We start from the raw sequence: 14,999 nt of genomic DNA on the forward strand, positions 1-14,999 counted from the left end.
AGCTGGAGAAGATGATCTCTATAGAAAGCCATCTTCGTACCAAGCTCGTAAGTTGTCCTCAACTTTAAGCTTCAAGCCATATGTCCAAGATATAATCATGTCCCATCAAGTGGGCAAGACGAGACAATCTCATAAATCCAATATAACTGAAAGAATCCATGTCCCAAAATGGGCAAGACAATCAATCCCATAAGTCCAGATACATAACCATGGCCCAAATAAATGGGTAAGACAAATCAGTCCCATATGCTGATATATCATAATCATATCCGAAATAAATGGACGAGACAAATCAATCCCATAAGTCCAGATACCATAACCATAGCTGAAATAAATGGGCGAGACAAATGAGTCCATAATACAAATATCTAAATTATATCCCTCTATCCATACTCCAAGTTGGTACCCAATCCCCAGTGTCATGTCAAATGCATGCTTCCCTCCACTGGCTTCCATGCTTACACATGCGAACATCAGACCAAGAAATAGAAGACCAAATTATATCCCTCTATCCATACTCCATGATACAAATATCTAAATTATATCCCTCTATCCATACTCCAAGTTGATACCCAATCCCCAGTGTCATGTCAAATGCATGCTTCTCTCCACTGGCTTCCATGCTTACACATGTGAACATCAGACCAAGAAATAGAAGACCAATTGATCGTGCACGTGGATGTAGAAGTCCACTGGATCTGAGCGCAGACATCAAGTCCCCAGCATACCAGATTCCAATCCACTAACACTTGGCATAGACACAAGTTTCCCTACCAACAAGGTGTCAGTCCACATGACTTTTGGCGTAGACATAAGTCCCGTGCCAACCAGGGGTCATGTCCTTTCTACCACTTGCACTCTATGTTGGTACTCTAGCCACAAACCTTTGAGGAGAGGTGGGCTCAAGTCCACTCTACCACTTGCACTCTGTGTTGGTACTCTGACCACATACCTTGGAGGAGAGGTGGGCTCAGGTGTATAATAAGATGAGAATCACTCACAGGTATAGATATCGTCGTGCTCCATAAACATTCGAACTCATATATCCATAAGACAAGCATTCTGAAGGTGCTACACCGAAAACTGATCTCCACTGATTGGTGGGGAGACCACCATGTAAGAATAACCAAAAGAAATGAGAGATCTGGCTCCTTCTGTATGAGTGCCAAAGTCTATGCCAATATATGCGCTGTATCACTAGAGAAATATCATAGCTCTCCCAATGAGGCCTAAGAGTAGGGATCCTATGCATCTGTCAAGTGAGGAGAAGCCTGGCATTCCGAACAGTGAAACTGAAAAAAGGAAGGCTTTTCAAAGGATCTAAGGCATCAATCCACTCCCACTCTCCTGGATCCCACTGAAGATATCTGATAGGACTGCCACCATATCTGAAAAAAGGAAGGCTTTTCAAAGGATCTAAGGCATCAATCCACTCCCACTCTCCTGGGTCCCACTGAAGATATCTGATAGGACTGCCACCATATAGCCACAAACTTTTCTTTTTTTTTTTGTAAAGCTTCATGTCATTAATTACAGGTGGGAAACCTCAAAACGAGGAAAACCCACCAAAAAGACCACACTTTTTATTTACAAGTGGGAAACCTCTAAGCGAGGAAAACCCAGAAAAAGAAGAGTAACTATAGGCTTCACTACCTAGAAGCAATCAAAGTAAATCCTATAAGCATCAAGAGTGATGTCCCCAGCATCATAAGCAAAATGAAGCGCGTGACCAAGCGAGAACTTGAAGTAATGGAAGGGAACAATGTCATTGGCTTGGAACATGAGGTTGTTCCGAACATGCCATATGGTCCAAAAGACCCAAAATCGGACCCAGCTGAAAAATACAGCAAACTGAGACTGTGATGCTTGTAATACCCCAAAAAGCCAAAAGCATCTGTGAAAAATGCCCGAAGGGAAACGAAGGCGAAGAGCAGTCGAGACCCGGCGAATGAACGATCTAGAGCATACGCAACCCCATAGTAAATGTGGGACAGTCTCCTCAGTAGCTTTACATCGGACACAACGTGAAGGCGCAATATGACGTGCATGTAACAAGCTACCAACAGGAAGAGCACCAACCAAACAGCGCCACAAGAACAGGCGTTCTTTAAGAGGCAGATGACTTTTCCAAATGCGAAACAATGTACGTTTCCACCACATTGAAGATTTGGAGAGAGACCATAGCTGATTACCATGTCTGACTATCCATGCATCCGATTGCAAGAGGGCATAAACTGTCCCAGCTGAAATACATTTCATAGCAGTGGTTCCAAGATTCCAATCAGATAGACGGGAATCCACATTCAAGGGAGGTAAAGGAGAAATATCAGCAATCATCCGCTGAATTTCTGTCCAAAGATGAGAATAATGGGATCCCAATTGAAAACGATCCGCCGCAACAGAGAAGGAAAGAACCTGACCAGTGTCATCCACCACCTGATGTATCTGACAAATTCCTTTTTGAGATAGAAAATATGCCTGACGAGGTGAACGGTCAACCAAAGTGGAAGAAAATACACGACTCCAATGCAAACTCTCTAGCCGCAGGGAATTGCCCATCAAAGATCGGGAACCATGCCATATCATATGTGAAGTAACTTCCTTCCAATCATTAATGAGAGAAGAAGTGAAAGGACATCCCGGAATGTGTCCTTCAAGTTTTCCACATATAAGATCCCAGTATGTGGGTTGCCAATGACCATAGAACGGCGTGACAATATGCCGACACAAATGGGACACCATGAGAGTCCAGGGTTGCTGCTGATCCAACAAAACCGGCAAAAGCATAGCTTTCCTAGCCAAAACATGACGTCTCAAATCCAAAATATTTAGGCCTCCAAGGCGCTTAGGAGAGCATAACTTGTCCATGGATAACAATCTGAGGCCCTTTCCACGAGATGAAGTGCGCCAGAAATGCGCCAATATACTTGACATAAGGGACTTTAAGCGGGATTGAGACCAATATAGCAAAGGTAGATAAAACTGCACATAAGCTACAAGAATGCATTGCACAATTCTAAGACGCACATGAAGCGGCCATGTGGACAACTTCCAATAATGTAACTTGGAGTGCAAGCGCTCGGCTACCCAATCCAATTTCCGTGTAGCCGATACAGTCCAACCCAGCGGATAACCCAAATGACGAACTATAATGTTCGGAGGAACAAGTTCGCCTGGCCAAAGCAGCTTATGCCAATCATACTCAGTCAGAGCCAATAGTTTGGATTTACGAAAATTCACTTTGAGGCCTGCTGCCAATCCAAACAAATGAAGAGTATGCATAATTTGTTCCACATCATCTTGGTGATTGCGGGGCATAAAGAGAGAATCATCTGCATAAGCTTGTGCAATAAAATGTTTCCCAGAGGGTAATTTCAAGCCCTGCAATCTTCCAGACGAAGTCAAAGATTCCAAATACATAAGCAGGGGATGAGTAGCAATCGCATAAAGCAAAGCACTGAGAGGACAACCTTGCCTTACCGAACGTCCCAAATGCCAAGGATCTGTGAGAAAACCATCCAACAAACCGGCAGAGGTACTGTCAGCATACAAGAAATAAACCACAGAGGATAGCTTAGGCCCAAATCCCAGCCGAAGCATGGTATCTGCAATGTAATCCCAAAGAACAGTGTCAAATGCCTTTTCAATGTCAACCTGCATGACCAATACATCTTGTCGAGTATATTTGGCATACTCCATGCCAATGATGACATTTGCTAGATTATCAGTAATTTGCCTTCGTGGAATAAAGCCATACTGAGATGGATGCAAACCATCATGCAAAAACCCTTTAAGTCTATTGACAAGCATTTTAGCCAGCAATTTATAAACCACAGGCATGAGCGTAATCGGCCTCCATTGCGAGAACTCTTCACAAAGTGCTTGCTTTGGAATCAACTTGAGCAAGCCTTCTTTCCAAGATGAAGGCAAAACCTGTTGTTCCCATGCCCTGTTTATCATTAACAATAGTGGCTGATCCAGGTAGTGCCAAAACGACAAGAAAAATTCTACAGTAAGGCCATCCCAACCGGGAGATTTCCAACGGCCCAAATCACACAAACTGGCATACAATTCTATTTCCGTGAAGGCGGCTTCCAAAAGTTGAGCCTGGTGCGCCGATAAAATCGGTGCAACTTGAGATAAAAACAGGCAACGAGCCTCTCGACCTTCCTGCGTGAGAGAAGAGGCCTCAAAAATCTTGCCATAATGAGATTCCATGGCCCGTGCAAGCCCCATACGAGAGTTAGTCCAATCACCAGTCGGGAGTTTAATCCTCTTAATAGTTTGAGACTGCCTGGAAAGATGTAGATGACGAAAGAATTGTTTAGAAGTGCATCCTTTATCCGCTATAGCCTTTTGGCGAGCTCTAGTCTGCCACTTTGCCAATTTTCTCTCATCATTACGATGCAACAAAGCACGAGCAGAAAGCAACTCTGTCATCTGGATTTCAGTAAGAGATGAAGTGTTAGCCAGATGCATCAAACTTTGACAAGTGCCTTTGGCCTGTTGAACTTGCTCTCTGAAATGCGATAAATAGTGTCTGCCATAATCCTGGATCACACATTGAACCCGCATAACAAAACGAAACCATGCTGTATCAATATCAACATGCATTTGAGAGATCAATGGCGAAATAATATCCACAATCAGATTGCGAAAAACCTCATGCTTAAGATAAGCATTATTGACATGCAGAAGTCTCTTTCTAGTTAATGAATCATTGGCAGAACATGAACCGAATTGTATTTTCAAGCATATCGGAGCATGATCCGAGAGACACAAGGAGTAATCAATCCACATATCACATACAAAATCATCATACTGCTGCATCTGAAAGAGATACCATCGGTCCAGACGAGCACGATACATTGATCGAGCGTTATGCTGAAATGTGAATCCTGGATCATTGGCTTGCAGCAGAGGCCACAAATCCAAGGCATTACATGTGTGCTGAAAGAGATCCCAAGCTTGTCGTTCCACATGAAGCATGTGAGAATGTCCAGTAGTATTATCCACATGATTTGGAGCATTATTAAAATCGCCACAAAGAAATGCATTAGAACGCCAACAATAAGAGGAGATGGCATGCCACAAACGAGCCCTGTCAGTAGAGGCTGTGTATGCATACACACCACCAAACTCAAAAACTTCCCCATTGATAATACATTGAATGACCATCCATCTGCCAGCTGGATCATTGAATACCAACATGGGAAATAATTCATGGCGAACAAGCATCAGCACTCCAGAGTATCCAGCGGATCCTGCATAAGCTATCCAATATCCCGCAAAATAGGAAGTTTGTCCGGCAAAATTATGCTGATTATGCTCTTGAAGAACAACAATATCTGCTTTGCAAGTATGTACATAGTGCCAGATTAGCCTCCATTTATCCTGATTGCATAATCCACGCACATTATATGAAATGCAATGTATAGAACTATGCATCTTAAATGGTATATACAGTGGGCGAGAAAATCAACAGAAAGCTTAAGAACTCGTGCCCATGGGCACATCCGCATCTGTCGCGGAAACATCGGCTGCCAAATCAAAACTCGAATGTGGAGGAAACAAGTGATGGCCTTCCGACGTTGAAGCGGTGCCCCCTGTAACTACTTCCTTATAAGATCGAACAACTTTATCCCAGGCCTGTGCCAAGGAAGAGTTATCATTACAAGGCAGTTTTTGCTGAGCAACATTCTTCAAGGGGGGCACATAATTGCGAGAAGATGGTAGAGTACGTGCTTTGACAGTTTTCTTGGGTACTATCCACGCCTGAGTAGCAGGAAGCTTGTCTTTGCCCTTGTCTTTGATGTTCGGGGAAGCAGGAACACTTGGCATTTGAGACTGCTTCCCTTTACCTTTATTTAGTCCAGTTGTTGATGTGGATACGGAAGCACCTTTAGATTGTGCTTCAGGGGAAGATTTCGCTGGAGGAGGAGTCTGAGGGGTAGGGACAGCCGAAGGAGGGGGTTGTAGATTTGGTTCAGAACATTCAGATTGCATATGACCAAATTTGCCACAGCGAAAACAGGAATTGGCAAATTTCCCCCATTTAAAGCTTGAATGGTCGCTTTCCGACCACTGTGTCCCCAGAATCAACGGTAATGCCCGTAGGAGCAGGAAGATCAGTGTCCCATAGAATACAAAAACGATTTGTATTGGCATCCAACTTCGGGGGGCAAATCACTTTGCCCAATTGAGCAGCCAACAAAGGAAGAAAATGACGCCAAGTACGAGGAAAATCCACCACTTCAACCCAAACCGGGCACTTATGTCGAATAAGGCTCTGATAATCTTTAGTAAGAGCCCAGGGAAGAACATGAGTCATTTGCGTATTGAAGAAGAGGGGAGACATTTCCAACAAAGCATCTCTAGCTTCCATGTCTGCTAACAAGACCTCATAGAATCCTCTTGCTCCAAAATAAACACCCCGGACTGCTTGACGCTTCAGCAAGAAATCAACCCATTGTCCCACATCCTGTGCACTAGGCATCTTGCCCGGGAAAAAGAGAATCACTGCATTCAATGCATACTGCGCAACCGGATCCATGAGCTCCTGCACCGGAATACGCACTTCTGTGACTGGAGCAGGTCCTTCCCAAGCACATCTTGCTTCTTCGAAATCCTCATGCAGGCATTCCTTAATCAAAGACATGGCATCCAAATTCGAGGTGTTCATTGCTTTCCGACGCTTATAAATGGCCAGCTCAGGCGATTCCATCATGCACACCTTAAATTTTCTATAATCCCCAGAACTGATGTAAGCCCTATTGCTGCTGCAGACACGAATTTGCTGCGGTACCACTGGCCGAATCTGCTGCAAGCCCCAAATGAAGTAGAAACCCTAATGCTGGCTGTCGCTGGACAGATACTTACATGTGGTTGCCGACTTTATCAGACAAGTAAGTGGCGAGCAGAGTCGAGCAGAGACGCAAGCGAAGATAGTCGCGAAACTTCTCCACACACACACAGAGGGGTCGCTCTGATCAAGAGACAGTCATGGTCTATATTGCAGAAATCCTGACCGACGAGCGATGACACACGTGAACACAAACACACACAGCCACAGGTGTGCAAGATAGGCAGGAGGAAAACGACAACAGAGAGAGGGGCGCTGGCGAAAAGAGAAAAAGCGGGCAGACTGGAAATCGGGCTGATAAGTACATGCCACGTAGCACACATACAGGTGCGCGTAAGATAGCAGGCAGCGCACACAGAAGCACTCGACAGGGTACGCTTGACAGGATCACCTTGAGAGGAATTAGGGTTTAGAGAACGCTCGACAGGGTTGCTCAGCTGCTCAGAGAAGAACTCACACGGTCGCTACCACACCACACACCGTCACACCACACACCACCTCCACACACACACACACACGCACCATATAGCCACAAACACCAAGAGCCATGAGTCACTATCTAAGGAGAAGGGTCAATGAACCAGTGCTTTCCCGAGCGACCAACAATCCTCACTGGACTAAGCCTAGTATTTGGGATGATCTCCTCCATACTACATCTCCTCAATCTCCCACCAGGCATGATAGAATAAATGAGGCAATCTGTATCCTCCTAGCCCGGGAGAGCAATGACCTGTAGAGGTATGCCTATCCTCGAAAAAACTACCAGCCAACTCGGATGATAGTCTCCGTGAAAGGTCCCAGAAAGCCACTCATGTGGAATAGCTGCATCAATCTGATCAATACGAATGCGAGAGCCCCTAATATGCTGAGTGGATGCAACTCTCTGATCCTCCGGAAGACTCTTAAAGGTCTTCCAAGCAAGAACTGTGTATGCGCATCTCTCCCATCCTGACCATTGCATATATCAAGATGCACCAAGTGGCCGACCAGCCTCATCCCTAATGAACTCTTGTAAGTAAACAAGTTTGGATTTTGAATTCAGAATCCTTCTTCATGACTTCACATAAATTAATTACACTAAACAACTATTTGTTTAATCCCCTCTTGCATGTATATGGGATGTAAGGCCCTCAATTGAAAAAAAGAAACTTCATACACTAAGGTATTGCACTAAGGTGCTATGTTACATATATATAATGTAACCTCCTTGATCCCTTGTAAGGACTCCTCCGAAGGATCACCTAATACACAGACATAAACAAGGTTAGTACAAACAACATAGAAGGGTGCAGGCAAGCTCACCACCCACCAACCGTAGGTTGCGTCTACAACCACTCCTGAGCAAGAGGCTAAGGTTCGACTCTCACAAGCCAAGCTAGTCAGCCCTAGCATCCCATACCATCAGAGCCTATCCTAAGGGACCCTCGGCAAGACCGTTTGTGATCCGCCATGTCCATGGTAGGAAGTCGAGGCTGAGACCAATAACTGTCAATAACAATAATAACCCATGGCCTCACTTAAATAGTGATAACTGCCGCCATAAATAACCATACAATCATAAATAGCCAATTTACATGGATTTATTAATACTTAACCCTAGCCACCCATATCGGCCTGCTCTTCCCCTAATCTCAGGGTCCCATAACTTTGCCATATTAAGCCCTAATCCCAAGGATTATTGTTAGGTACGTAACATTCCTCCCTTCTTCAGACATTTCCACTCTTGGAAAGAAGTGAAAGAGAACCTAGCTACCACAAACAACTATCTCCGAAATCAGGTTCATACCTATCTAAACAATCCACATAGCTGAATGTTAAACTTTCATTTATGTTGAAAAGCCTGCTCAAAGGTTTTTGTCACCTAAAGTTTATGGGAGACATTCCTCTAAATCTTCGTTTTTTTTTTCAGAAAGAGACTTCTATTAAGTATGAGAAAAACATACAACAATCACAGCTATAAGCCGGAAAAGAATAGAATCACCAAGGTGATTTCAACCACTGAGGAGCATCATGATGCCATGTAAGACCTGTGGTACTAGAGGTAAAGAAGATGCCATGGTCCCATTCCCGCATAAATATCACATGCTTCGCTTGCGCAGAACGAGAGGGCCCTTGAATGCGAGCCCAAGTAGCCATAAGAGTGTGGATGATATCACCCCATATAGTACTAATGCACTGAGACCCAAAAATCTGGACATCCTCAATAGCCTCCGTGCATCTGGCCGCCCATTGTCTCATAAATTCTAGTATAGTGGATGGCATCCTCCAATGTCTTGCTATGATTTTTGTTCACCTGGAGCTTGTGCTCGCATGCCAACCCACGGATAAAGAACCCACACAATGTTGAGGCATCCATGTGTGCCGCTCAGGACTGCAACTCTCTAAATCTCTGCAAGTACATGTCAAAAGACATGTTCTTCATATCCAAGTCCGTAAACTTTGCAATTACATCAAACTCGTCCTCTACTTGGACGACCTCATCTCGAAACATCATCTTGAACTCCACCCAAGTAGTGGGTTTATACGTGAGCTCTCTCCACCATGTTAGGCTTTCCCCTTCAGGAGACCCCTAACCATCTAAATCTGTCGGGCTTTTGGGAATGGGTGGAACTCGAAGTGTACCTGGGTCCTCTACTTTTTAACACCCACAAAAGCCTCAAGTGCGAAAGGAGGATTACTATTTCCAGCCGCATGAGTTGCTGCACCAACCACTGCTCTCCAAAGTAAAAGCACGTGATCCCACAAAAGCTGAAGACCTACATGTGGCTCAGCCCGGAGTTTTTCCATCTGCTCGTCAAAGTAAGTCTCATCATGGCCCCTCTACCTCTTCCTATTGCACCTCCATGTGTTCCCCTGACCCCTGAGGATGATCCTCCTCATGGTCAGAAACCTCATCAGTGAAGTGGAAAAGGAGAGAGAAAGAAAGAAAGAAAGGAAGGTATGCTGCTGGAAGAGACCTGTGTCCAATTCTGAAATTCAGAAAAGTGGGAGAAATCATACACTTACGCAAGAAACTAGAGAAAAGCATGCAAAACAAGGTGACCCACATGAGCTCCACACATGAAAGATGAAGAGCCAGCTGAGAATCAACGCAACCACCTGCCTTCAATGGGTTTCATCACGCACCAAGAACAAGTGGTCTAAGGCCTAACCCTGCCATATTAAGTGATCTCAAGTTCCCCTAACCCTGCCATATTAAGCCCTGATCCCAAGGATTAGTGTTAGGTACATAACATCTCCCCCCCCCCCCCCCCCCCCGCACCCCCCCAGCGGCCCTGCTTTTAACAGTATGCAGCTCAGCTTGGAACATTTGGATGTTTGGTGGTTGCTCTATTGGATTTGTAGAGGGATCAGGATAAGTGGATCAATTAAGACTGAGACATCCTTACACATCATTCCCTGTCCTGACTATAGTTGGGATTGATTTATCAACTCAAGATCCATTCCACTTAATGTATAACACAAACTACTACATCGTCTCCTAGAAACTACATATCATCTCAACAACAATAGATCTTATACTCCAGCACGTTCACAACAGAAAGCTCAAATGTGCTGTACTGTGAAGTTCGCTCATTTAAATCATGACACAAGGCTGCACTGAAAGCCCCTCATAAGTGGTTTCTGACCTTGATACAAGCCCCTAGTTCAAAAGACATGTGGATTAAGACTTATGCTTATCCAAAGGATGTAGATGGAATTTGCCATGTACTTTCTTGACATACATGCTAAGGAGTGTCTGGCCCCACAGATTTTCCCAGCAGTCTAGCTGCCCACAATGTCTATGGGCCTAGTCAACTGAAGCTTTGTGAGGAAATATCTTTCTAATGTTCCTGCTTTCAATCTTATAACTTTCTTCAAAGTGTACCTGATTAACCTAGACAGATCAAGAGCAGCATTTGCAATAGTTCAATCCTAGCTAATCCTCGTTGAGGATTTATATTGCAATTGTTTTGTCTTGTCTGAGGTGTTGTTCTTACTAACAGAATGCATATCGAGGCGAGTCCTTGTCCAACAAGGAGAATCTCTGTTTGACAAGCTTCCCCAGACTCCTTAAAATTTCATGATTTTGTTTTTATGCCCATTGTGATTGATGATTAAACGTTCAGAGTGAGAAAATATCAATTTCTTTAGAACATGTGATTCAGCAGCTTGCATCTTTGTGCGAAGTCTATGCACTCATTTGAAATATGTTTATTATACAAGAGCCACTCAGCTCATTATCAAGCAGATCATCTATGTTTGCTTATCGCTCTTTCTACCCATAGGCACTTGAGAGCTGATCAAAACTCTTGCAAACAAACAATCAATATTTTGGAGGCAGAGCTCCTAGGCTCAGAATTTTTAAGAACAGCTAGAGATACTCATTCCATTCTTGCATGTTGTTTATGTAAATGCACAATCTCAAGTAAAATTTAAAGAAGTTCTGATTTGGAAATTAGCCAAAAGAAGATCAATAGTGGGTGGGAATAAATGGCCAACTCGTCAGGCTCATGACCTGAAGACTGCGGGTTCAGACCCTGCCCCTGCATGTAATGTTGTTAGCAATGAAAAAGAAAACGAAGGTTATCGTATAATAATCCATGGTTAAGAAGGGGAAACGTTCCCGTCCTGCAGTTTGGTAGGAAAGCAGAAGTAACTTTTGTCAATTCTCTACTTGCAAACTTCCTATAGACAAATCTAGTGCATATATGTGTGCTTGTGCATGCACACATGCATATGGTTGGGGTCTTCATGTATGTGGGGGTAGTGGGTGGTTGCACATGAATGTGCGTGCACACGTGTGAGTGTGTGTGTGTGTGTGGGCTAATCAAAGGAGAGGAGGAATTTGAGCTATGAGTGGAAAGAAGTATAAGCTTTCGAAAGAAGGGATCTCACGAAAAAAAGGATGAACAGATTCAACTCAACAGTACTAAAAAATTCCACTGGTGAAACAGGTATGGCCTTTCTTTTACAGTTTGGACCTCAGAAAGTATGAATCCCAAACACCTCGAGGTAATAAGGGTGTTATGCAAATACCTCAAGACCTGTTTTGGTGTAGGAACAGAAGAAGCATAGGACCCAAGCCTCTAAATCTAAATGCAATCATCATCTTCTTGAGGACTTTCTGTAGCTACATGTAAAAAGGTGGTCATGTGTATATTGCACTTTTACTAAGGAGAAAGGACACAATCCCATTATCCAAACTTGAGTGTACTCTCTTGTTCCCTTGTGGGATATGCTCTCATTGTGTGCTGTGTGTGGTTGTGTGCGTGGTGGAGAGAGGGATTTCTCGCATGCTTAAGTGGTAGAATGCTCCTGCTCTTCTCTATCACAAGAGTGTATGATATTAGCGATGTTGTGAGAGCAGTAGCATCTCCACAGCTCCAAGCATTGCTCCCTACCTGACAAATTGAGGACCAAAACAGCGTGACAACAGAGTGGATGAGCACAATTAGCTTTCCTCATTAGGAGGTTGAGTAATCAACATTGAGGTAAGTCCCCTAACGACTCAGGGTTCAAATCCACGCCCCCTTATGGGCAGTGTGGCTCAATAGCCGTCCGAGCAATTATCTGTGGACATCATCTCTGCATCGTTTTATTGTTCTTGGAAGTTTCAGTGTACTAATATCTATTTTGAGCTATCCTTCTTTACTTGTATCTAACATCTACTTCTGAGTGTCAAACTCATCATGCCAATCCTTCTGGCAATTCAGGAGCCATGAAAGAACATGCAGCTTGCTTGAATGTGACTGCTGATGTTCAAGAAAATTTACAGTGCCTTAACCAGGTGCCCACTTTTGTTCATTTTAATATTTTTTTAAAGAGAAGTATTATTTATTAATTAATAAGCATAACCAATTACATCGCTTTTGGATATCTTTACATCAACTTAGGTCTTTATGTCAAAAAATGAAACTGGGAAAAAACTGTCCCCATTTTCATCTTTTAATCTAAAAATTAGATAATCTCAAATTTGAAATGACAAACAAGAACATTCACAAAAAAAAGTAGTTAGAGAATTATTGTTTAAACCATGTTGATCCAGGCCATGAAGCAAAAGGCCAGTAGTCCGTATAGGGACCTCCTAGTGGAAAAGAGAAAGGCAGAAGCAGAGTATGTTCATCTTTGCAAGGTTGGTTCTTATACCAATGGTTTCCATCTTTACACATTTTTCCAATCTACATCTGCAGCAATGTGCTATAGAAGGTTTTGTAATTGTATTGGTATTATTCAGCAGTTTACAAAATTTAAAGAGGGATCGTTGTGAGTAGAAAAATTAGATGATTAAATGCAAAACTCCCCTTTTATAATTATGCATCATAGTTTTCAATGCTTCTAGATCCTTTGGCTCTTTCTTAAGGCTCAAACATACTCCAATTCTTAAAACAGGTTGTGACAACCCAAAAACAGCATATTGAGAAACTAAAGCAAGATTTAAGGGCAATTCAAAAGGAAAGACGCAGAGTGTTCCCATGATGCTGAGACAAGTTTCTGAATCAATGCATTCTCTTCGGTTTTGCAAAGATTTGCAAAGCTTGTGTCTAGCTACAGGAAAACTATTCTCTGGAAAGAAGGATTTAGATTAATCTATGTTGGCCATGAACACAATTGCAAGAACACTGGCAAGAAGGTTAGTCAAAGAACTATCCAAGAGGATTTGAAGTTTATCTTAGGTTTCTTAAGAGGTTCATTAATTATGACCCAACATGTAATATGTGCATAAGTGGTATTTTAGGTTTGTAAATTCTTGGTTGATGGAGGATGTGAAACACAGCCTTTTCACCTATGCATCAGTCCTGCGCCCTTCAAAGCTTTTCAGTGATCCCACTCTGGAGAAATTTGCTTTCAAGGATTACAACTGGTTCCAAATATCAGGAGGGTCATGTCACATTCACTTATGAATTGTAACTTTTCCATAAGCAGCTATCCCAAATTAAATCTTGAAACTTCTTAGTCTCATGTTCTAACTTGAGAGACAGACAGACAGACAGACAGACAGACAAACAGAGGTACGAGAACATCGTGAAGTTGAAGCTAGCCAACCCCTTGACTAGGGATGGTGCTTTCACTCTATGTTTCTACAAGCGAGAGCATAGACACAAGCAAGAGACCTTTTATTGTTTTGCATGCATTAATCTCTCTCTCTCTCTTGAATTGCCAAAGCAACAAAGTGGCTAACAACACATAATCTCTTTATAGATACTTTCTTTGAGTACCTTGGACAATCCCATGCATCAGAGTCATCAAACAGGACATTTAACAGATTTTCATTCATAAGTCATGGATACAAATGACAGGTCAAGCATGAACCTATGTCAAGAGTAGTTTCTAACAGTGGACATATGGGCTTATCCAAACGCCAAGTCACTCACATACATATTCATGTCGCATGCCCTATGGATCTCCATGGGCCAAATATGGGTGTCATTCCATAGACTTCACATTGAGGCCCTAGGAAGTGCCATTTGACATCCTAATGAAATTGAGAGTTGTAAATATGCACCCTATGTAATATGCATGAGGTCATTATTGAGGAGCTTGAGAATGAGATGATGAACAGACACAAGTGTTCTAGGTGAGGGCACACGTAAAGAGATCGTAGTCATAGGGAGGTTTCATCTTGATTAATGCATTGAGGTAGAAACAACCTTATTTACATTGATGGTGTGATTCTCATGAGAAGGATGCCATAAGTTAGCAAATGTTTTGGAATATTATTTTATACATGATAGATTTTTTTATCAATATGCGGAAGGGGGAAAAAATGCTGGCAAAAAACTTAAAAGATACTTGCATGATTGGCATACCGCTTCAAGGTGCTGCATAGTGAGCAATGCTTAAAAAACATATTTTTCAACCAATCAAAATAAGGACAACACTTAACTCTATCCGGTTTTTAGTTTTGAAATCTCTACTATAGGCTAGTTTTATAACTAAAATATATGAAAAATCATACCTTAAAATAAGGGCTACTTAAAATCTCACTCTTTTTTCTTAATTTTGGTGAGTATAAATGTTGCTTTTTTTTTAACATTGATAGTGAGTACTCAAAGTCAAGGCCACATGCACCCAACCAAGTGCTCAAACCAATTCTACATATAAATTAAAATTTATTATTTATAATTATAAATTATATTTTAGAATTCTACATAAA

General features: G+C 42.6%; 1 protein-coding gene and 1 pseudogene across 4 annotated transcripts in view; one reads left to right on the forward strand and one right to left on the reverse strand.

Annotated features, from left to right (window-relative positions):
* The window catches only part of LOC147604227 (cilia- and flagella-associated protein 44-like), a 55,197-nt gene extending 40,550 nt beyond the window's left edge, over nt 1–14,647 (forward strand). The window contains exons 10-13 of one of the 4 annotated variants that reach the window (XR_015265458.1): nt 12,559–12,632; nt 12,891–12,977; nt 13,235–13,475; nt 13,581–14,646. Coding sequence is in view for 3 of the 4 variants with exons in the window: in XM_086795549.1 (XP_086651675.1) it covers nt 12,559–12,632; nt 12,891–12,977; nt 13,235–13,321 (248 nt within the window). In the remaining variant the exon portion in view is untranslated. Of the gene's footprint in view, nt 1–12,558; nt 12,633–12,890; nt 12,978–13,234 lie in introns of all 4 variants that reach the window. The other 3 variants (XM_086795549.1, XM_086795550.1, XM_086795551.1) reach the window with 3 other exon arrangements.
* LOC147604228 (uncharacterized) lies at nt 5,491–6,809 on the reverse strand (annotated as a pseudogene).
* Nucleotides 14,648–14,999: the final 352 nt, after the last annotated feature.

Source organism: Cibotium barometz, chromosome 62 (genome assembly GCF_041138505.1).
Source record: "Cibotium barometz isolate CiBa-2024 chromosome 62, ASM4113850v1, whole genome shotgun sequence".
Lineage (NCBI taxonomy): Eukaryota > Viridiplantae > Streptophyta > Polypodiopsida > Cyatheales > Cibotiaceae > Cibotium > Cibotium barometz.